General features: G+C 39.7%; 1 protein-coding gene across 1 annotated transcript in view; it reads right to left on the minus strand.

Moving 5' to 3' along the window:
- The window catches only part of AVEN (apoptosis and caspase activation inhibitor), a 166302-nt gene that overhangs the window by 7983 nt on the left and 135229 nt on the right, over positions 1-23090 (minus strand). Inside the window, exon 3 of the mRNA XM_017539541.2 lies at positions 4150-4220. Within this exon, the coding sequence (XP_017395030.1) occupies positions 4150-4220 (71 nt within the window). The remainder of the gene's footprint in view (positions 1-4149; positions 4221-23090) is intronic.

Here is a 23090-nt window from a genome sequence, read left to right on the forward strand (position 1 = left end):
AAAGTTAGCTAAAGTGAACTGCTTTTAAATACTAAACTGTGGAGTTTAAAAATAGGTTTAATCGGAATAATAACAGCATTTTCTACATGTTTTAAAGTATTCAGTGCATTATTTTTGCCTGGGTAACCCAGCTCCCATGTCAACCTGGTCAACCCTGGCGGCCACTTACATTTGGAATAAAGGGCCTGGCCTATAGCATCTGGCCACAGGCAAGAGCAGACAACCCCCACTAAGGATGCTGACAGGCAGCATGTAGAGAGAAAGGAGACATGCCAATGCTGGGAGAGGGAGCCAGTCCTGGCTGTCAGGACAACGCCTTTCTGTCGCACTTCTCTGCCATCAGTGTGCACAGGATCCTGTCTGTGTGGTGGGAATCTGCAAGCCTGAAGGTGTCTCTCTGTCCAGGAACCTTAGACTCTGATTCTCAGTATCTGTATAAAGGCACACTCTTTAGTGAGAAAAGAACCTGCTATACACTTCACTTTGCAGTTAAAAAAATATAGCCTTTAATCAGACCTTTACATCCTCCCCAGAATCTGCAGCATTTACTGTCCATTCGCATCTGGGGCCCAGGGACCACATGTACACAGTATGGTGGAGTAAAACGCTGGGCAGATTTTTAAGATACAGGTTCACAGGCCTTACTCACAGAACTAGACTCACTGGGAGGGGTAGGGGAAGCAGTGAATCTGTGACTTTAAAAGTCAGGCCCTCAGGAATGACCACATAGCGCTCAGCACCCAGCAGATGCTCAAGGAAGGCCTACTGCATAAGTCACCATGTCAACAGAAATTTCACCTAGAATTTAAAAAGCCTAGGTCATTTAAAAAATAATAAATCTGTTCACCCAAGAAAATTACCTTCCCACCCATCCCCTCTTTACATGGTGCCCACCCTATCCAAAGGAAAGGTATGAGAATCCCACTCTTGGATCTAAGGGACCGATGCCCCTGTGGTCATGCAGGCCAACAAAGCTAGATCAGAGCACCGTGACTTCCAGCCTGTGTCCCTTCACCCTGCACATCAGCCACAGAGCAATGAACGCCAAGGCCAAGCTGTGACGCCCGGTCCCTCTCTGGCCAGGATTCCCTTGAGGATTTCCAACATGTTCCCCTATCAAACTCCTACTTCCTTTAACTGCAAAGACAAACCATATTTCTTCTTTTCCTCTCTTTTTTGAGATGGAGTCTTGCTCTGTTGTCCAGGCTGGAGTGCAGTGGCATGATCTCAGCTCGCTGCAAACCCCCTTTCTTAGTTCAAGCCATTCTCCTGCCTCAGCCTCTCAAGTAGCTAGAATTACAGAAGTGTACCACTACACCCAGCTAGTTTTTGTATTTTTAGTAGAGAGGGTTTCACCATGTTGGCCAGGCTGGTCTTGAAACTCCTGACCTCAGGCAATTCGCCCACCTCGCCCTCCCAAAGTGCTGGGATTATAGGCGTGAGCCATCCCCGCCTCTAACCTCTCATCTCATCTTATTGTCTTGCATTACTGGTCACACTGAGTACATGGGATGCCATAAGGAACAACAACAAATCACATGTATGTGTAATAAATATCTCTCTGCAGTTTTTCTCTCTCATCAACAAGAAAGAAAATTTAGTGAGGAGGTAAGTAAGACAGGACATCATTCTGATGGGGAAAAGATTTCAGTTTCAGTCATGTACTATCAACACCTCCAAATGTAACTGTTCAAAATCAAACTTAACTTCTTTCTGCTCTTATTTCCTTCCATTAATGGCATCACCACCCACCTAGTTACTTAAGCTAGAAAGCACAGTGCCACTGCAAATCTTTCTTGTCCTTGTATCTCACATCTGGCCAGTGTCCACAGTTGACCCCATCCTCCACTCAAGTCCTGTCTATGAATCACCCGTGTCCCACACTCACTGCCTGCACCCCTAGGGCTCTTGTCGTTTCCCTTTCGTTCAACATCACATCCTCCTACTCGGTTTCCCTGCCTCTAACCTCTCACCTCATCCGTTCAGTCTTTCCCCATCCTTCCCAATACTGCTGAAGTTAAATCTAACCATTTCCATGTTCTTGCTCAACAAAACTTGGTTAAAAAATAATATTAGTAACAAAAGAGCTAATTTTGAGTGTTTCATGTGCATCAGGAACTGCACTCAAGGGCTTCTTATTTATTATCTAATTTAGTCCTTTTTACAACTCTGAGTTATATTTTGTTATTAGCTCCATTTTACAGGTGAAGCAACAGAGAAGGGAAATAGTCTCCCCAGGTCTTGGATCTAGCATTCACACTCAGGTCTGAAACTGTTGGTACTAACTAGCTCAGACCTACCACTGAGGCCTCCTCTTCTGGGAATACTACACTCTGGCCTCACCCTTCTCTGAGCATAACCTGGTTTTCCTGATCTTACCATTTTCATATTGTTTCCACAAATAGGACCTACCAGAGTCACACTCATCCACCAAGACCCATTCAAATGATCTCTTCCCCATGGTACTGATTCTAATCACTTCCAGTCCAAAGTAGCTGTCTCTCACAGTATTGTTAATTCATTTATCACACCCCTTGTTTTAAGTTGTATTCTTTTGCATGTATCAGGTAAATATCTACTGAGCATCTACCATACCACAGGTCAGCCAGTGTGCCCAGGGAAGGGGCCTAGAGCAATGAACAGCATGGACTCTGCCTCATTCACTTTGAATAAGCTCCATTTAATAAAAACATCTCATGAACAAGTGCTCTATGTTTTGATGAATGACGTAGGTTAGAATTACTTCAAACTCTCAAGCTACTTGAAATATTCTTTGGTAATCAATGTGGTTCAAAAGGAGATAAAATGCAAATTGTTCGGCTTCCACCATATTCCTCAACGATCTATCTTCCATGCGTCCTAGAATACCAAACAGTACCTGAGGCGTATGCCCAGACTTAAGCCAAGACAAATGTTTGTAATTCCCCCCTTTTTCTACGGCATATGTAACACACTCTTTGTAAAGTGCCAGGCAGTCATTTGCTAAGAGTCTCCCCTCGTCGTAATCTGTATGAGTTGAAGGCCATCCCAAACAAGTGAGCCTAAAACTGGCCCAGAGATCAAACGAGCCACCTACAGCACATAAGCTGATCTGGGAGCAGAACAGGGAGGAGAGCGCCTATGGGCTCCTGAAGCTGTGGGCAGATGGTAATCAGTTTATCAGACAGTATGCTCTAGCCCTGGATTTGGGGAACATGTGACAAGCCACCACTATGTCCCTGTGCATCCTAAAAAGGGGACAATACCTGTCATTCCTTTTATGAAAAGAATTGGTGAAAGAAAGATTATTAGTGGAAAATAATCACAACTCCTTGGGAAGAAAATATTAAACACACACAAAATAAAACATTTAGAGGTTAGATTTGCTAAAAGACTTCTAGAATATTTGCCCTTATTTTATACTTCTATTCTCCTAATTGCAGGAGAAGTGCTATTTAAAGATATAAGGTTAAGGTTTTCTCAACCTAACACCAAAAACAGTGAGAGAGAAAACTAATTTTCAACTCTAAAGGGAATTGTCAGAGCGGCAAAGGAAGAAAGTCAAAAGGCAAAGTAATCCACTCTGTGAAAATCACGGCTATCAAGTTTCTACCTCAAGACCCAGTCCTAGTGTGCTGCATAATTCACTCAGATGGCCAGGTAGAAAGGTGAACTCCAGCTTCAGGGACCTGTGTCATTTCAGCCCCCTGACAATTGTTTGAAAAATTTAGCTGAGAATAAACTGTGTAAGAATTACTACTCTTTTCTACACGAAGACTCTATCACAACAAGAATGTAAAAGGTGTCAGCCTTCAACCTGAAGAAAAGTCAGTCCACACTTAAGACACACTTTTTTTTCTTTTTTGAGACCGAGTCTCACTCTGTCACCAGGCTGGAGTGCAGTGGCGCCATCTCAGCTCACAGCCATCTCCGCCTCCCACATTCAAGGGATTCTCCTGCCTCGGCCTCCTGAGTAGCAGAGGCTACAGGTGCGCGCCACCATGCCCAGCTAATTTTTTGTATTTTTAGTAGAGATGGGGTTTCGCCATGTTAGCCTGGATGGTTTCCATCTCCTGACCTCATGATCTGCCCGCCCCCGCCTCTGCCTCCCAAAGTTCTGGGATGACAGGCATAAGCCACCATGTCCAACGAACAAACTCTTTGTCTTACCTGTTTTGGACAAGAAGCTTCACTATCCCATTCTTTCTCCTCAGCAAATCGGAACTGTGAGAAGGAGTCCCCTAGGAATAGAAAAAGAAAAAAAAATTATGCAAAAGCCAAAGGAAACTCTCAGTTCGCTAAATTTCCCTGTTAGAGCAAAAGTGCCATTTCTGAAGTGCTCAAACTCAAAGAGACAAGGATAAAACTGGAACATACCTCCAACTCCATCATTTCCAAAATTACAAAACACACAGATCATAACATTAACACCTGGTAAGATCAAATGCAATGCAAAAGGACCAAGAAAATAGGATAAAATCACTACTCTTAGTCATTGGAAATCAATTTCATTCCTCAAAACTTATGACATAGAAGCAGGCGCGGTGGCTCACGTCTGTAATCCCAGCACTTTGGGAGGCTGGGGTGAGTGGACTGCCTGAGGTCATGAGTTTGAGACCAGCTGGCCAACATAGTGAAACCCCATCTGTATTAAAAATACAAATATTAGCCAGGTGTGGTGGTATGTGCCTGTAATCCCAGCTACTTAGGAGGCTGAGGCAGGAGAATCGCTTGAATCAGGGAGGTGAAGGTTACAGTAAGCCGAGACTGCGCCACTGCACTCTAGCCTGGCAACAGAGGGCGACTCCGTCTAAAAAAGAAAAAAAATTATGACCTAGGCCAGGTACAGTGGCTCATGCCTGTAATCCCAGCACTTTGGGAGGCTGAAGCAGGTGCATCACTTGAGGTCAGGAGTTCAGGACCACAATGGGCAATATGGTGAAACACTATCTCTACTAAAATGCAAAAATTAGCTGGGCATGGTGGCACATGCCTACAATCCCAGCTACTCGGGAGGCTGAGGGAGGAGAATTGCTTTAACCCGGGAGGCAGAGGTTGCAGTGAGCCAAGATCATGCCACTGCTCTCCAGCCTGGGCGACGCATGAGACCCTGTCTCAAAAAAAATTATGACAGGCCGGGCTTGGTGGCTCACACCTGTAATCCCAGTACTTTGGAAGGCGGAGGTGGGCGGATCACGAGGTCAAGAGATCGAGACCATCGTGGCCAACATGGTGAAACTCCGTCTCTACTGAAAATACAAAAAATAGCCGAGCATGGTGGCACATGCCTGTGGTCCCAGCTACTCGGGAGGCTGAGGTGGAAGAATCGCTTGAACCCAGGAGGCGGTGCAGTGAGCTGAGATTGTGCCACTGCACTCCAGCCGAGCGACAGAGCAAGACTCCATCTCAAAAAAAAGAAAAAAATTTATGACATAAAGGCTCTGAATAATATAATAAGGCCTTGTATGTATTTGTGGGTATGTATGTGGGGGTGTGCATAACATAACAGACTTAAACTGTCTCTGTGAGAAGAGTTATCAACCTCTATTGTCACTACAAAAATTACCTGGTGAGAATGTCAAATATATTTTGATAGATGTGTGTACTTGCTTTATAAGTATCAATGTAATACTAATTTTTAAAAAGCACTATTAAATAAGACCATGAAAAAAGGAATTCTAAAATATAGCAGTCATACAAATCATAGTCACTGGTGTAAGCAGGCAGAAATTAATCACAAAACTAAAAAAAACCTGTAATTTTAAAAAATTTAAATTCCTTCCCACATGACTTTTTCATCAGAAAAAAATAGAACTCAAACTGTAAAATCAGAATACAGAAAAGAGTAATAAATTAATATAAACCAATCCATAAGCAGTAGGTGTTGTTCTCAGGGGAAAAGTTAAAGTCAAATACTTTCATTACTAAGCAAAGAACTTGAAGAAGAAATAAAGAAGTTTTATAAAGTTTCCTAACTTCCTAAAAAGCCAGAGAAGCTGATGAAAAGAACCAACAGAGTATTGGGTTTGTTTTTATTTAAAGAAACAAACACACCAATCCTCTTATCTAAATAACCGAAAGCCAGGATTATGTTTAAAAATATAAACTAACACCATGGTGGTCTAACATTTTCTTTTAAAAAAGGAACCAATGCAATTAGAGAAAAGGATGAATTAAGAGGTATCGACACTGAAAAGCAGGGGACGATATGATAATCTGAAGAAACAATGCTGTGTGTCTGGAATACCAAAGGAATGAGTGAAAGGATTCAGAAAGGTGGCTCAGTTAGAAAACTTACATTAAAAAATAAATGGCTCTGTCATATACAAACCAAATCCAGTTAGAAAACAAAATGGGGCCGGGTGCAGTGGCTCACGCCTGTAATCCCAACACTTTGGGTGGCCGAGGTGGGTGGATCACATGAGGTCAGGAGTTCAAGACCAGCCTGACCAACATGGTAAAACCTCATCTCTACTAGAAATACAAAAATTAGCCAGGTGTGGTGGTGCACGCCTGTGGTCCCAACTACTCAGGAGATTGAGGTAGAAGAATTACTTCAACCTGGGAGGCAGAGGCTGCAGTGAGCCAAGATTGCGCCACTGCACTCCAGCCTGGGTGACAGAGTAAGATTTTGTCTCAAACAAATAAATAACAAAATGGAAGAAAATATCTCATTCATAATAGCAATAACATACAAAAATTCCTATGAATGAATCGGGAATAAACAGTTATTAAAAGAAACTTTGAAAAATAAAACTTAACAAGGAAGACAAAAAACAGTATCAAGATACCAATTTCACCTAATGAGATCTACAAATTCAATATTCAATCCCAAGAAGATTTTCAGTTTGTCCAAATTACTCAAATTCATTTTTTAAAATATATGAAGATATGCTTTTTAAAAGGGCAAAGAAGTTGTCTTATTGATTTAAAAAAAATGTATTCAAAAGTCTCAATAAATAAAATGGATAGCCAGTGGTAAAAAAAAAAGAACAGAAGAGTGTCTAGAAACAGACTCAGCTATATGGATACTTAGATATTGTAAGAGCAGCAGATGATACCTGTGGAGAGATCACTTTAACAGTGTTAAAGCAACTGACCAGCTATGTGAGAAATTAGGCTAGTTCCCAATATCTCATTTCTCAGGTGTAAAACATATTCTGTATGAATCAGATATTTAAATGTTTACAAAAAAGGAAATCATAACACTATTACAAGAAAGCAGGGATGAATCTATTATTATCTGGAAGTGGGAGGGCAAATTTTGGCTACTGAAAAAATTTTAATACATAAAAATAAAAAATTTTTGGGTAACAGAAATTATAAACACTCAAAATATGACAGACTGAGAAGAAACATTTGTAGCACATATTATTGATAAAGAATCAATTAGAATAAAGCAACCCAGTAGGAAAATAGGAAAAGGGAAGAATATATGAAATATGATTGCTAATATAGATATAAAGTAAATAACAGATGTATGAATTTAAAATCCAATAGATTTTTAAAAACTGACCAAATTGCTGAGTGCCTTATTCAGTGCTGCTATGGCATTCCTGTACTTCTATATTAGAAATGATCATAGGATTTCACAGATTAATATATATAATTGGTATAAGATTCAGTAATGTAAATGCGGCATACTATATATACTTATTTTTAATATCTGAATATTCACTTATAAATATAGGTAAAATTCCAACAATGACTATCTCATTCCACCAGTCTTCTTGCTGAGAATGAAGAACCACACCCTGCTAGCCAAAAGTCTTATCTGAAGACATCAGAGCTACCAAGGCAGTGAGAACTTGGATGAAATTCCTGGAGAAAAGGGAAGCATACAAGGAGGTTAGGCTAACATTTAGGGCTGCTTATCCTCCTAAGGCATTTATCAATTTTCAAAAGGTGGCAAAGAGAGCCTAAAAAACTGAGCATAAAGTGACAACCCAGGAGGTTGTAAAGCTGCTGGTCTGCTAGTCTTACAGCACTAGGTGGACAAAAACTGGAGTTCAGGGCTCATGGATGAGGAATAGTCTTGGAAAACCAAGGGTTTCAGGTGGGACCTCCTGATGACTGCATCCAATAAGCAGGAGTACACTAGGAATTGACCAGCCCTCTCCAAGTCAGAGGTCCAGCTGTGAGTCAGGTCAACCTCTGATTCTGCCTACAAACAAAAGTAGATCATTTTTGGAGGAAAATGATACTATCAATAACCTCCAATGATCTTGACAATTTTTAATATAAAATATAAAGAAGAAAATGTAGGAGAAAAATGAGTTACGTAAATAAAACACATTTTTTTTTTCAGTAATAAAACTTCAAAATAACATAATTTAAAGAAGGCTTTAAAAAATCCTTACAGATAAAGCATATAGAGGCTTACTTTATTTTATTTTAGTGGAGATAGAGCCTCACTCTATCACCTTGGCTGGAGTACAGTGGCACAATCAGAGCTCACTGCAGCCTAAAACTCCTAGACTCAAGTGATCTCCCCATCTCAGCCTCCCAAGTAGCTGGGACTACAGGCACACACCACCATGCTCAGGTAAATTATTATTATTATTATTATTATTATTATTATTATTATTATTTTTGTAGAGATGGGGTATCACTATATTGACCAGGCTGGTCTCAAACCCCTGGCCTCAAGCAATTGTACCACCTCAACCTCCCAAAAAGCTAGGATTATAGGTATCAGCCACTGCACATGGCCTAGAGGCTACCTTTATCATATTATTATGTTTTAGATGAGCTCTCACTCTGTCACCCAGACTGGAGTGCAGGGGCACAATCATAGCTCAATGCAGCCATAATCTCTGAGGCTCAAGTGATTTTCCTGGCTAACTTTAAGTAAGAAACTGGGTAAAATGACCACTATAGAATACCGACCACTATAGAATACCAACCACTCTAATTCTCCCACTGAAGATCGAAGTGTACAAACCTGTCGAAACTATCAATCCTAGAACTAAAAGCCTTTCTGGAAAACATATTACCAAAATTCTTCTGAGTTACACTGTTATACACACACAAAGTATGGTGATTTACCAAATGTGCTACTTTTGTATCTCATATACCAGACATTTGGACATGCATGGACAATCAGAAACCCACTTTAAGTAAGATAGCATGGGGCATTCACAGCACATTCAATTCTGCGCCAGCTTTATTCATCTTCCAGAAGAGCTCCTGGTCTTTCAAATACTAAAGACAAGGTGAATCTGACTAAGAAGTATAGAAGATAAATCAGAAAACAACAGTGACAGCCAAATGCGGTTGACAATGGAACAAACATGGAGAAGTCTGAGAGTCTTAGGAGTCATAAGTCTCAATAGCTGTGTGTCCAGAATTAATTACAACAGTGAAAGGAACAGAACTAGAAAGAACTAGGAAGCTCAAAGGGAGTATACCACTGTCTTCCCTCTTCTTTAATTAAAGACTAATTGTATGACTTATAAAAGATTGTAGAACTGCCTTGTTGCAATACAATATCCTCAAACAAGATGGAAGAGCAGCTAGTCCCTGTTACACAGCCTGCTTAAAAAACAATACAAATCCCGTCATGTGTTACTACTTTGTAGGTAAGAATACCAAATATTAGGTCCACAAAATCCAATAACTGCTTATTATGAAGGTAGTTTAGTTACTGGAATATGTTTAAAAGGGGGGAAGGGGTAGCAAAACCGATGTACATGAAGCGTTCACATTTTCCTTACATGATAAAAAGCCTCATTTCATTCCATTCCAGCAACAGTATTGAAGTTGGTATGCATGCAATCAAAGCCGAGACACAGAAGATATTGACCCAATTTTGTTGTGTTTTGACAGTCAACTACATTGCTCTATTGCCACATTTCTAGAGCCAAAATTAATATGAGAATTTTAAATCAAGTAATTGAGTGAAGAAGCAAAAAAGTTGGAAAATTAGAAATAAGGCCAGGTGTACAATGGCTTACACTGCTAATCTCAGCACTTGGGGAGGCTTAGGTGGGGGGATCGATTGTGGCCAGGAATTCAAGATCAGCCTGGGCAACAAAATAAGAACTCATAGCTATTTAAAAAAAAAAATCACACAGGCATGGTAGCCTACGCCTATAGTCTGAGCTACCCAGGAGGCTGAGGCGGGAGATGGCTTAAGCCCAAGGGTTTGAGGCTGCAGTGGAGCTGAGATCATTGCCACTGCATTCCACCCTGGGTGACAGAACAAGATTTAAGACCCTGTCTCAAACAAACAAACAAACAAACAAAAAAAGAAGACAATTAGAAATAAATAGAAGAGCAGAAATCTTACACATGCTTCTGAAAATATACAAAAAGAATGTTTCAAGCAGTATACAATGCTTCAATTTCTAGGACTGCACCATGAAACTCATGTCCATCAAATGAATCTCCAAGGGTGGGGGTTGATGAGGAGATAAAGTCCTTACCTAGTCAGTTACTGTTTGAGAAGACACGCAGCTTAGTGGCTGAGGAACAACATTACCACCCTCAGTACTCTATTCTGCCAGAGCTAGGCAAACAACATCTGTTCCTCTACCCACCTCTGTGAAAGATGAGGTGGGCAGAGGAACAAGTTGTTTGGCTAGCAACTTTAGTATTGCAAAGATGTAGTATAGTGTATGGTGACTACAGTAATAATCGAATAGCTGACAGTGGTCAGAAATCAGTATGCCCATTTGTCTAACTCTGGCTACTAAAATTTTCATGTCTTCCTTAATTTCAGTTTTTTTTCTTTGTATTCCAGTAGTCCATTTTACAACAATGATATTTAGCTTTAGCTTCAGCCAAATATTGATTATTTGGCCAAAATGTGTTTTAGTGAACCACAATATTCAATCAGTGGCACTCTATTTACTAAGTCTATGTACTGACACAGAAAGATACCCATTATCTCAACTGCTACATGATAAAAGCAAGCTTCAGTATAGTATAAATTATACACACACACACACACACACAGAGACATACAAGTATACATGTCACAAAAAATACTAATTTATGCATAGAAATTAGTCAAATTAATTAAGACCTATTTTTTAAATGATTATCTCTCAGAATGTGAGATTGAAGGAGGCTTTTCCTTTTGGCACAATATATTTTCCAGTTGAGTCATCCTTTGTGAACAACAAAAAATGAAAAAAAATCTGGAGAAAAATCTGAATTTTCTTGAGGGCAGGGACCTTCTCAGAATATATTTGAGACAAAATATTCAGAGACTTCAAAAGTTGGAACTGCAGATATCATTCATTCTAACTCTCACTTTATAGAGTTATGAAGAACCTTAGCTGTATCAATGTTCAATGGTCTAACCAAGACCACACGGCCATTTAATAGCTCGACACCAAGACTCTTGGCTCATAGCATTTGTTCTTCTATTTTATTTTTTTAACTTTGCTTCTCCAAAAGACAACCTGGCATCGATTTCTCTCAAACTCCTGGGCTCAAGGGATCCTCCTACCATACCCTCCCTCCCAAGTAGCTGAAAATACAGGTGCATGCCACTGTGCCCAGATAGCATGTATAATAAATTATTAAGTAAAAAAGCTATTTTTCTCCACTGTTTCTGCTAGGCTTCTTGGCTGTCTTAAGTTCCCCAGAAAAAAAAACAAATGCTCAATAAATATTTTATGATTCTTGGCATACTAATATTTGATTTGTTGACATGTTTGAAGACATGGAAGTCCAAAGTAAGAAATAAAGAATTCCTCTTTTTACGAAACCACCTCAGGAATTTCCTAAAATTATGCTTATAGTACTTTTAAAAATAAACAATCTTTCTTATAGAACTCTAAGTATTCTAATAACAATAGTATTAGTGAAATAAAGGTGACATACCAATCCCATCACTGTATTTATAATATCCAGGATTTTCACTCTGCCTGACTTCCCAAACTGGTCTAACACATGTCTTATGGTCAGTGGCAAGGCGGACACTAAACTTGCCAGAATTCCTCAGTAATAATATGCTTTCAAAAAACTTACCATCTAGTCATAGATAATACAGCTGCCAATTTTAAGCTTACCCTTTCAGCCCCATCAACAAACAAAGAGCTTTCAGTCAAGCAAAAGCACTTAACATAAAGCTGTCCAGTGAGAATTCAGGGGTTACAGGAGACAATCTTCACCCAGGCAGAAAGAAACCTGCAAAGACTTTCAGAATGAATATGGATCAGGCATATGTGAAGAGTGGATGTCGAAGATGGAAAATCTGCCCAAGCCCACCACCCAGTTCTGATAATTTGGTAGTAGCAATTTCCAGAACTCATTCATCCTGGCTACTTGGATCTTTTAACCATATAATTGACCTGGATCTTTGTGGTGTCTCCTTTAGGAAACAACTCAGTAAATCAGAGGAAGGTGAGACCAATTCTGGATAAGTACTTCAATTTAAAGTCCATTCTCCTGGCTTCTCATCATGATCATCTTCCTTTATTTATTCCAGAGCCTTTAGAACATGCCCTCAGCCAGGACACCAAGTCACTGAAAAACCACAAAAACGAACAAAGGCCAAAAAAGGCTGAGAAGATCCCAGTCTTCACAGAGGAGGAGAGAATGCCCAATAGTCACCACAATGGCTACTACAAAAAATAAAATGTCATCTTTCCTTTCTCTGAACTTCTCTCATCTCATCTATGAAAGAGGACACATTTGGAGGGTCAAGGTGGATCCTATGTCTACACACTGACACAGTTCAATCCAGGAAAAATCCACAGCTCAGCCTACCAGACATAAAAATTCCTCACCACTTCCAATTTCTAGCTTCCATAATTCAGCCTTTGTAGATGAAGATGTGATGTCCTTCACCTCAATATTTACCCTAAAATAAGAGACACCTAACACTTTGTCTTTGTGAGGAAGACCATGCAAGCCACTATAGTGATTACTGTAAAACTTAGGCTGAGCTAAAAGAACAAGAGGATAATAATAAAAATGCCTCCTCCTACTCAACAGTGATCTATAATTAGCTTTCTCACCAAGCATGGGGCCCAAAAAGCCCCTGAGCATCGAACTTCCACATTGAGCACTACATAATAGGATGTGCCTATCTTCCCAATGCCTCTAAAAAGCTGCTTCCCCATCTGCATGGATTATGCCCAAGGAAATGCCAAATACACTAAGGTACCTTAAAGGGATTCTAGGCTTTATGAGAAAAGGATGATGACATTCTGGAATTTAGAACCTAGCTGTTTTCCCCAAAACAGTTGGTGAATATTCTGTTAACCCTGTACCACTGTATATGACCTAGTAAAAATTCTCAGATCACCATCTTCAGAACAAGGCCAGCATCCAACCCTGGCACAGAACTCTGAGATGAGAGTAGATGATTTGACAAGGCTGAATAAATAAGGGAATACAAAGTTCAGCCTTTGGATAAACAATGAAGTCGTAAGATCTTAGAACTGATCTGTAGTATAGTGTGTCAGGATAAGGTCTGGCTGCATGTAACAAAGATCTGTACATCATGGCTTAAACAAGACAAATGATTCTATCTCTGTTGGTATGGTTTGGCTCTGTCCCCACCCAAATCTCAACTTGAATTGTAGTTCCCATAATCCCCACATGTCATGAGAGGGACCCAGTGGGAGGTAACTGAATCATGGGGGTGGTTTCCCCCATGCTATTCTCATGATAGTAAGTTCTGACGAGATTTGATGATTTTATAAGGGGCTTCCAGCTTCACTCTGCTCTCACTCTTTTCTCTCCTGCCATCTTGTGAAGAAGAATATGTTTACTTCCCCTCTGCCATAACTAAGTTTCCTGAAGCTCCTTAGCACTGAAGAACCATAAGTCAATTAAACCTCTTTCCTTTGCAAATTACCCAGTCGTGGGTGTGTCCTTATAGCAGTGTGAGAATGGACTAATATATATGTCAACTAAATGAAGTTCCAGAGTCCAGCAGTCAAAGGCTGATAAGGAAGGGGACCAGGCTTCTCCCACTGCTCTGACATCTGGGGAGGCCCCTCTTGCCACAGTCCAGTATGAGAACCAGAGCTCCCGCTATCTCATCAAAATTCCAGACAGCAAGATGAAAAACAGTTGAAGAAAAAGGTGCAGAAAGCATGCAGCACCTATCTCATAAGGTTTTGTAGAAACTACAAGAGAACATTTCCACTTATTTCTCTTTTGGACAGAGCTATATCCTAAGTATAAGAATATATCATGGTTCTATCAAACCACAAAGTATCTAAGTATTTTTTTTCAGGTGGCAATGGTCCCAGACAAGCATCAGAGGTTCTATTACCACGGAGCAAAAGGGAAAATGAATATGGGGTTAGGAAGCAAATACGCTCTGTGACAAGTTACGGGAGCGTCCTACTTGAGAAGCAGTTGGTTAATGAGGGTCAACTTCTAGGGGAGGGCCTGTGCTCACTAAAGCATGAGTTGTCTCCCAATCATTTTGAAAAATACTTGTAACTTTCAAACTTCTCAAATTGGAATTTAATTTTAGACAATGTGCGTTTCAACATTTTTTTTTCAATTCTAACATAGGGTAATTACAGGGTAAAATTCTAGTTTCCAGCATAATGTAACTGCTTTTACCAAAATAAATATTGTTTACTACCTTCCTATGGGAAAATGGGAATGACTTAAGGAGTAATGGTTCTATTTATTAATTTTCATTTTTGATACATTTTTAGCACAACCATGTGCCAAACACGATTGAGTGTTAATAACATAAATGTAAAGACACACTCCTGCTATCCTTGTTCTCAGAGTTGAACAAGATAAGAGAAGACTACATGAAACAGAAAAAATGAAATTTAAAGGAAATCTGAATTATTTCCCCAAAAACTTAGAGGGGGTCACACTCTCTCCCTTTACTGTTTTACACATACAATGACATGCTCATGGTGCTAATTTACTTAGAAAAGATTTGGTCCACCAAGAAGCTTATATGTATCTCACTAATAACTTGTCTGACACCCAAAATGTTGATTGTTAATTAACTCAGTCGGTGAAAACCACCAAACAAATAATCAAAGCTTCCAGGTCCAATGCCTGGAGTTGAAAGCCCACCAACACCATCAGCAATCTTGCAACCACACCTAGTTCACCCCCAGAAAGAGCAGATGAGAACGAAGAACTAGATCAATAATTTTTCCACATACTACCAATAAACAAGTAGATAACTGTAAGGAGAAAAAAGTAATCCCTCTGTAACAGCAACAAAACCTTAAGAACTGGTGAGATCTATATGAATAAAAATATAAAACTACACAGAAAGATCCTTGATTATTCATTTAACAAAAATTTGCTAAGAGCCAGATACTGTAGTAAGTGCTGAAAATATAATATTAAACAGATTAGTGCCACACCCTGAGTTAAGGATCATATAAATAAGCAGTTACAGAACATACAATGACAGACAAAAAGTCTTACGGGAGCATTGTGTGTGTGGCAGGGGGAAGAGGGGCATAGTGAATCCAGGTTGGGGCAGAGTCTGCTGAGGCTTCCTAGAAGTGATACCTGATCTGACGGAAAATAAAGAACTGCCCAGGAAAAAAGCCAGAAGGAGATGGTAACAAAAGGAAAAGCCAAAATCAGAAAGGAGAAAATGCAGGTACTGTGCGATCTACAAGCAGTCTGCTGTTACTAGAGCATAAAATTTGAGGAAGGGAGTAATCAAAGGTAAAGACAAAGATATAAATAGAAATGTGTAACATCCCTGGATGAAACTTTACAACTGTAAAGATATCAATATTAATATTTATAGTCAATGTAATTCCAATCAAATTAATGTTAGTTTTTATTAATTTAATATTTATATTTAAATTAAATGTGATTAATATTAAATTGCCTATGGAAAATACTTTTGGAATTCCTTTTTGCTATTTTGATATAACTCAGGTAAGATGTCCTTCTTACAGATATTCAAAAATATTTTAATTTTTATACACTTGAAAATAAACCTTTCAGAAAATTATCATTTAATACTTTGAACATCTTCCAGATTTCTAAATAAAAACATGAAAAATCTATTCTATTAACAAAATCATAAAAATTGGCTTCTTTTTTGACTGCTATACTACATACTTTAAATGACATAAATTAAATTCAAAAACTCTAAACCACATTATTCAAATAATGCTAGCCTTTTAATCTAAGTCAGTACAACAAAACCTTTCCCCAACAATGCCAAGATCATTTCTGTAAGTATTCAGCAGGTGTCTTGCTTTTATTGCTCTCCCCATTGTTGATTTGTCAAGTCTGTTTTGTTGTTTGTTCTTGTGCACACTATGAGCTTAACTGAAAACTCTAAAATAATATTAGATCAATTAGGAAGTTCATAATATCCTCTGAATACGTCTCACACTGCAATGTAAACCTTAAATTATCTGTTTCTCTGCCTTTCCCCCCTCCTATTCAACCCAATGGACATGAAATATGTTTCTGCATGGAAAAAAAAAATCTGCAGCCAACTTGCCTTCTCATCTCATTGGGTTTTCTTTAGTTTTGAAAAACACTATTCTACTGAGCTGGGATTTAAATGAGCAAATGACACAGAATAATTTAAACTTTTAAATTTTTTGTTTAGCCTTCCTGTCAAAAATTAGTGCAAATATGTGCAAACTGTGATTTTTATTCTTTTTCAGGTCATGTCCTTTGAGACTAACAGAGCAGCTGTGGCTTCCTGTCACAGCATATATGTATGGAAAATTCAGCATACACTTTGAGAGGAGACTGGAAACTCAGTCATAAAAATGATGTGCAAACAAATGTGCCTTCTACCCATGGGATCAAGGTGCAGCAAAGCGGATGCAAAACCTATATTCTGCTGACACCAAACTTCACATAAAACCAAGTGGCCACAGGGTGTTAAGGCAAGTTCCCTCTCCAGTGTACCAAACTTATATTGCTCTGGGGATGTTTGTGCATCACTGAGAGTGTCTAGGTTTTTGTTCATTGATGCAAAAAGTGTTTCATATTTTTGGGGTTTTTAACTTCCTCAAGGGTAAAGGGGTAATACACATTATTTGTTCAGTAGTTTGAGGCATACAGTGATCTTATCTTTCTTGGGGCTCCATGCAACCTTGCTCCACACAATGCCAACATAATTTCTGCAATGTGCACACCTTCACTAAAGCACTGTAACTGTCAGAGCCCAGTTGTTATTACCACTCCTGTGACCAGTGCCGTGCCTGGCACACAGTAGGCAGTTAGTAAATGTGCACTTAATAAAGAGGGAAATAAGAATAATGTGTAAGTGTATGCAAGAATAAATGAGCAAATGAATGAGTATACAAGTCTAAAAAAGGTTCAACAAATGAACATAAGTAGTCTATGTGCCATAAAGAAGGTAAGGGAACAGTGAAACAAGGCGGGTAATCATGTTACTTTCATGAAGCTTGCCAAAAATATAGGGCAAAAAGGTAAAATGCAAAACTTTGTTTGCAATCAGAAATGTCTAGTAAATCAAGGACCTCAAGTAAGAACAAGTGGGAAGGAGAAAAACTGGCAGAGATCTTCAATTAGAATTTTCTTAAACCACTCTCAAAAAGGGAAAAAGATGAAAAGAGACTAAGGATGGATATCAAAATGTAACGTTCCAACAATTATGACCATCCAAGACAAGCGAATAGTCCGAACTTATGAGCTGATGAGCTATGAACATGACTATTACAAAGGAAAAATTGGCCAAGCATGGTGGCTCACAGCTATCATCCCAGAAATTTGGGAAGCTGAAGTAGGAGGATCACACGAGGCCTAAAATATGAGGCCAGTCTGGGCAATATAAGTGAGAACTCATTACTGCAAGAAAGTTTTTAAAATTACCCAAGCGTGGTGGTGCACACGTGTAGTCCCAGCTACTCAAGAGACTGAGATAAGAGTATTGCTTGAGTCTGGGAGGCAAAGGCTGCATTGAGCCGAGATCACACCCCTGCATCCCAGCAACAGAGCAAGACCCTGTCAGAAAGAAAAAAAAAAAATCCCTAGAGAGGAGACCGAGGGGAAAGAAGAAACCGCAGGTCATTTAACTCAAAAGAAACATAGAAAACCAGGACAGGCACAGTGGCTCACACCTGTAATCCCTACTACCTGTGAAGATAGCTTGAGCCCAGGAGTTGGAGGTTCCAGTGAGGTATGATCACACCAGCATACTCCAGCTTGAACAGAAAAAAAGAAAGCAGTATTTCCTTGAGGATTCTGTTTTTAAACTATCGTTTGCAATGCATAATGTGAATTCTTTAGAAATTCACTTTTGTTCTATTTGGATTTCTTTCCTGAATAAAAACTGTCATCACCACTACTAGAAATATGAACTCTACCTGAAATGTCTTAAAGTTGGTGATGGAAACAGCAGAAAGGGGTGTGCACTCTCTGGAAGAGAGTATGGTCATAGGGTTCCATCAATTCATCAGTGACACCAAGTTCCAACTCAAGGCTTCTCAAACAGAAAAGAATGAGAAGAAGGAACAACCTTGATGCCAAGAATTTTACTTTTTCCTTTTCTTTTTTTTGAGACAGAGTTCGCTTTTTTGCCGAGGCTGGAGTATAACGGCGCGATCTTGGCTCATTGCAACCTCCACCTCCTGGGTTCAAGCGGTTCTCCTGCCTCAGCCTCCCCAGTAGTTGGGACTACAGGTCAGCACCACCACACCTGGCTAATTTTTGTATTTTTGGTAGAGATGGGGTTTCACCATGTTGGCCAGGCTGGTCTCAAACTCCTGACCTTAGCTGATCTGCCCACCTAGGCCTCCCAAAGTTCTGAGATTACAGGCATGAAGGACTGCACCCGGCTGATGCCAAGAATTTCAAATAGTTGTACCAGCACCAAAAGTGAAGAACCAGGAAGGAGCTACTGAACTCTAACAAATCTCCAGAAAGAACCAGCACTGGATAGTGTGGCTACAGAACACAAAGGCACTGACATGCCTTCATTAGAATCTTACTCCTCTTTTCTGGTAAATAAAACTGAAACCATTGACAGTTAATACTGAAAACGCAACTAAGAGTTTAACAAACTAGAAGAACACACGCAGCTGGGGTGACAGGGTTTTTCTCTTTAAAAAAAAAAAAATCATCAGGCTGGGCATAGTGGCTCACGCCTGTAATCCTAGCACTTTGGGAGGCTGAGGCGGGCAGACTGCCTGAGCTCAGGAGTTTGAGACCAGCCTGGGAACATGGTGAAACCCTGTCTCTACTAAAAAACAAAAAAATGAGCCAGGCATGGCAGTGTGAGCCTATAGTCCCCACTACTCGGGAGGCTGGGGCAGAAGAATTGCTTGAACCCAGGAGGCGGAGGTTGATTGCACCAATGCACTCCAGCCTGTGTGACAGAGCGAGACTCCATCTCCCACCATCAAATCTGTCAAATGTGGTTTTCCCCTATAGCCTGCTCTTTAATATTCAAATTTCAACATAAAGCTAAGGTCTAGGCATATTTTATTCTTGAAATATATTCCTAAAATTGGAATTATCGGGTCCAAGGATAACATTTACTTTTAAACTATTTGTTATCTTACTCTATTCAGCTGCTGAAACAGATCCAATGTCCAAATTTTACTCCTAACATGAAGAAGTGGGAAGGAGAAAAAATGGCACACATCTTCAATATTGACATCATCCATTTTTACACAAACATGTGTTAAGTGCCTACTATGTGCCAGACCAGAAGCTAGTGATAAAGAATGATACCCAAAGTTCCTGTTCTCATGGAATTATACTACTTAAATGTCTACTAAGGGGAAAAAAAATTTTAATGAATCACCTGTTTCCTGAAAGCCCTATCAGTAACTTTTATATTTACATACACAATTACATTAAATAAAAGCCTTTTTATTAAATACATTAAGAAGTATAAGCCCTTCTGCTTCTTAAAATAATATAATGCTGTTTTAATTGCTTCTAAAGCTTTCCATTTTTCCACATAACTTTTTCCTAACTTGTATGTACATCCTTAGATACCAATTGCTGGATGTTATCTATGTGTTTAAATGGTGCTATCCGGAAATTAAACTTTGGACTACCTTTTGGATACCCTGATTCTATAGCATAGCAAGATTCCAGAATGTTATTTTATTGAAAGCATGTATCCATCTTTAACTTTCCTCTAGTGCTCAGTGTGATAGCTCTTTCATACCCATCTGCAGGTGTCTGGATTCTACCACTGGAGGGCATCCTCTCTGAATTCAAACGAACTTGCTCTCTAGTATGACTATATATATATATATATATATATATATATATATATATATATATATACACACACACACACACACACACACACACACATATATGTTTTTTTTTTTTTTTTTAGACAGAGTTTCGCTCTTGTTACCCAGGCTGGAGTGCAATGGCACGATCTTGGCTCACTGCAACCTCCGCCTCCTGGGTTCAGGCAATTCTCCTGCCTCAGCCTCCTGAGTAGCTGGGATTACAGGAACGCGCCACCATGCCCAGCAGATTTTTTTGTATTTTTAGTAGAGACGGGGTTTCACTATGTTGACCAGGATGGTCTGGATCTCTTGACCTTGTGATCCACCCGCCTCAGCCTCCCAAAGTGCTGGGATTACAGGCGTGAGGACCATATATTTTTAAAATCAGACTTGGGTTGACGTTTCGATCTTTGAAGCTTAACCTACTGTTTTTTTCATTGTTGTTCTGCAATGGTTTATATTTTCTACTTCAGAGGTACTTTCTGAACAACGCAGACACTGTTTTCAATTCAACTATATTTCTTTTCTCTTTAAGAGATAGGGCCCCCCTCTGTCACCCAGGCTGCAGTTCGGTGGTGCAATCATAGCTCACTGCAGCCTCGCTCTCCCAGGCTCAAGTAATCTTCCTACCTCACCCTCCTAAATATCTGGGACTACAGGTATTCACCATGCCCAGCTAATTTTTTTATTTTTTGAAGAGATGAGTTCTCCCTATGTTGTCCAGGGTGGTTTCAAATTCCTGGCTGAAGTGATCCTCCCACCTCAGCCTCCCAAAGTGCTGGGATTATAGGCATGAGCCACCACACCCAGCCCAGTCATAACTATTTCTTTACTGAATTGTTGCAGTTGTATTCTAACTTGTTTACCTACTTCCAGTCTAGTATTCTGAAGGCCCCACCAACTCCACCAGATAAACAGAACAGTGTATTATCTGTATTATATTCAAAATGATCTTTTAAAAATGCAAATCTGATCCTGCAAATCTTAATTAAACCTCTCTATAATTTCCCTCCACTAATTTTAGATAAAGTATAATAACTTTTATATCCACCCAAGATGGAGGCCAGGGATCAAATATATCCTCCTACCTGAAACAGCCAAAAAATCTGCCTCCTAATGCATGCTTCCTAACACAGAAGGCACTAGGCAGAGAATTCCTGAGGCATTGGGTAGAGAATTCAAAAGGTTCTTGCTGTAGTAGTAGAGAATAATTAACTCCACAGGAAACACTGGTCTCACCTAACAAATATTAAAAGCAAGCCCTAAAAAGATTTAACTGTTTCCAAGTAACTTAACTGTACCCCAGAATAAAAACTACATAGTATTTATAGGAATACAAAGTTATAATGCACTCAACAAGGCAACAAGGTAAAAGTAATTTCTGATATGCCCTCAAAAATTATATGGCATGCCCAGAAGCAGGAAAATAATGATCCCCTAAAGAGACGAACGATGATGAATCAATCCAAATAATGCCAGAACTGACACAGATATAAAATTAGCAGAAAAGGACATTACGGCTCATTAGCATAGCTTATATCACCCAATACAATCTGGCGCCCATCGAATTCTCTAAGCCTCTGTTCCCTCCCTTACGCTCTATACTTCAACTCTACTGAATTTTAATTCTTCAAAAATGCCACATTCTTTCTTGCATTTATGTTAATTATCTCTCCTGGTTATAATATCTGTCCATCCAGTGGTGTGCAGGGAAATCGTTTGGGGCTGGGAGAGAGTCCTCATTTGATGTGCTTAACAATATCCACAGTCTAAACACACCCACCATGGCCAATTCCAAGCTATCAAAAATTTAGCCACTGGATTCCAAAGTTCCTGAATTTTTAACAATCAATTCTGAAACTGGTATAAGCCTGCAACTGTCCCTCTCATCATCTGCCTGGAGCCTAATCATTCAGCCTTAAGTCTGAAATTAAACATCAGTTCTTCTAGGAAGCCTAAAAAGATCCTTCAAATCTGTTAAATGCTCCTCCTCTGTACTCCTTTATAATACACTGTACTTACACCATCACAGCCCTTACGATACTATGCTGTTATTACCCAACATATAAACCCCAAAAGCTAAGATATGGTGTCCACCCTATTCCTTAATCTATATGCACAACATTAGCACAATAGCTAGCGTGCAATGACACTCAAATATCAGCTGAATGAGCAGTAAAAGGGAATAGACTTCTGGTAAATGCAACAACATAGATGAATCTCCAATGCATTATGCAATGCGAAGGCAGCCTGATATGAAAGGCTACATGCTATAGGATTTCATTACATAACATTCTGAAAATGACAAAATCCACAAATCTATGGTGGCCAAGAAAGGATAGGGAAGATTAGGGAACTTTCTGGTACGATGAAAATGTTCTATGTGTTGGGGGTGAATATGGTCACAGACTGCTTTCATGTGTAAAAGCTGTATGCCTAAAAAAGGTGCATTTTGCTCAACACAAATCATAGCTCAATAAACATAAATTTATTTATTTATTTATTTAGAGAAGGACTCTCATTCTGTCACCCAGGCTGGAGTGCAGTGGCACGATCTCAGCTCACTGCAACCTCCACCTCCCAGGTTCCAGCAATTCTTTTGCCTCAGCCTCCCAAGTAGCCGGGATTACAGGTGCCTGCCACCACACCCAGATAATTTTTGTATTTTTAGTAGAGATGGGGTTTCAGCATGTTGGCCAGGCTGGTCACAAACTCCTGACCTCAGGCAATCCGCCCACCTCAGCCTCCTAAAGTGCTGGGATTACAGGTGTGAGCCACCACACACGGCCATGAATTCACTTTTTTAAACAACAGCTGCCAGACATGGTGGCTCATGCATATAATCGCAGCACTTTGGGAGTCTGAGGCAGGAGGATTGCTTGAGGCCAGAAGTTCAAGCCCAGCCTGGGCAACATAGAAAATCTCATCTCTACTAAAAATTAAAAAAAAAAA

This window comes from Cebus imitator, unplaced genomic scaffold, assembly GCF_001604975.1.
Source record: "Cebus imitator isolate Cc_AM_T3 unplaced genomic scaffold, Cebus_imitator-1.0 Scaffold119, whole genome shotgun sequence".
Classification (NCBI taxonomy): domain Eukaryota; kingdom Metazoa; phylum Chordata; class Mammalia; order Primates; family Cebidae; genus Cebus; species Cebus imitator.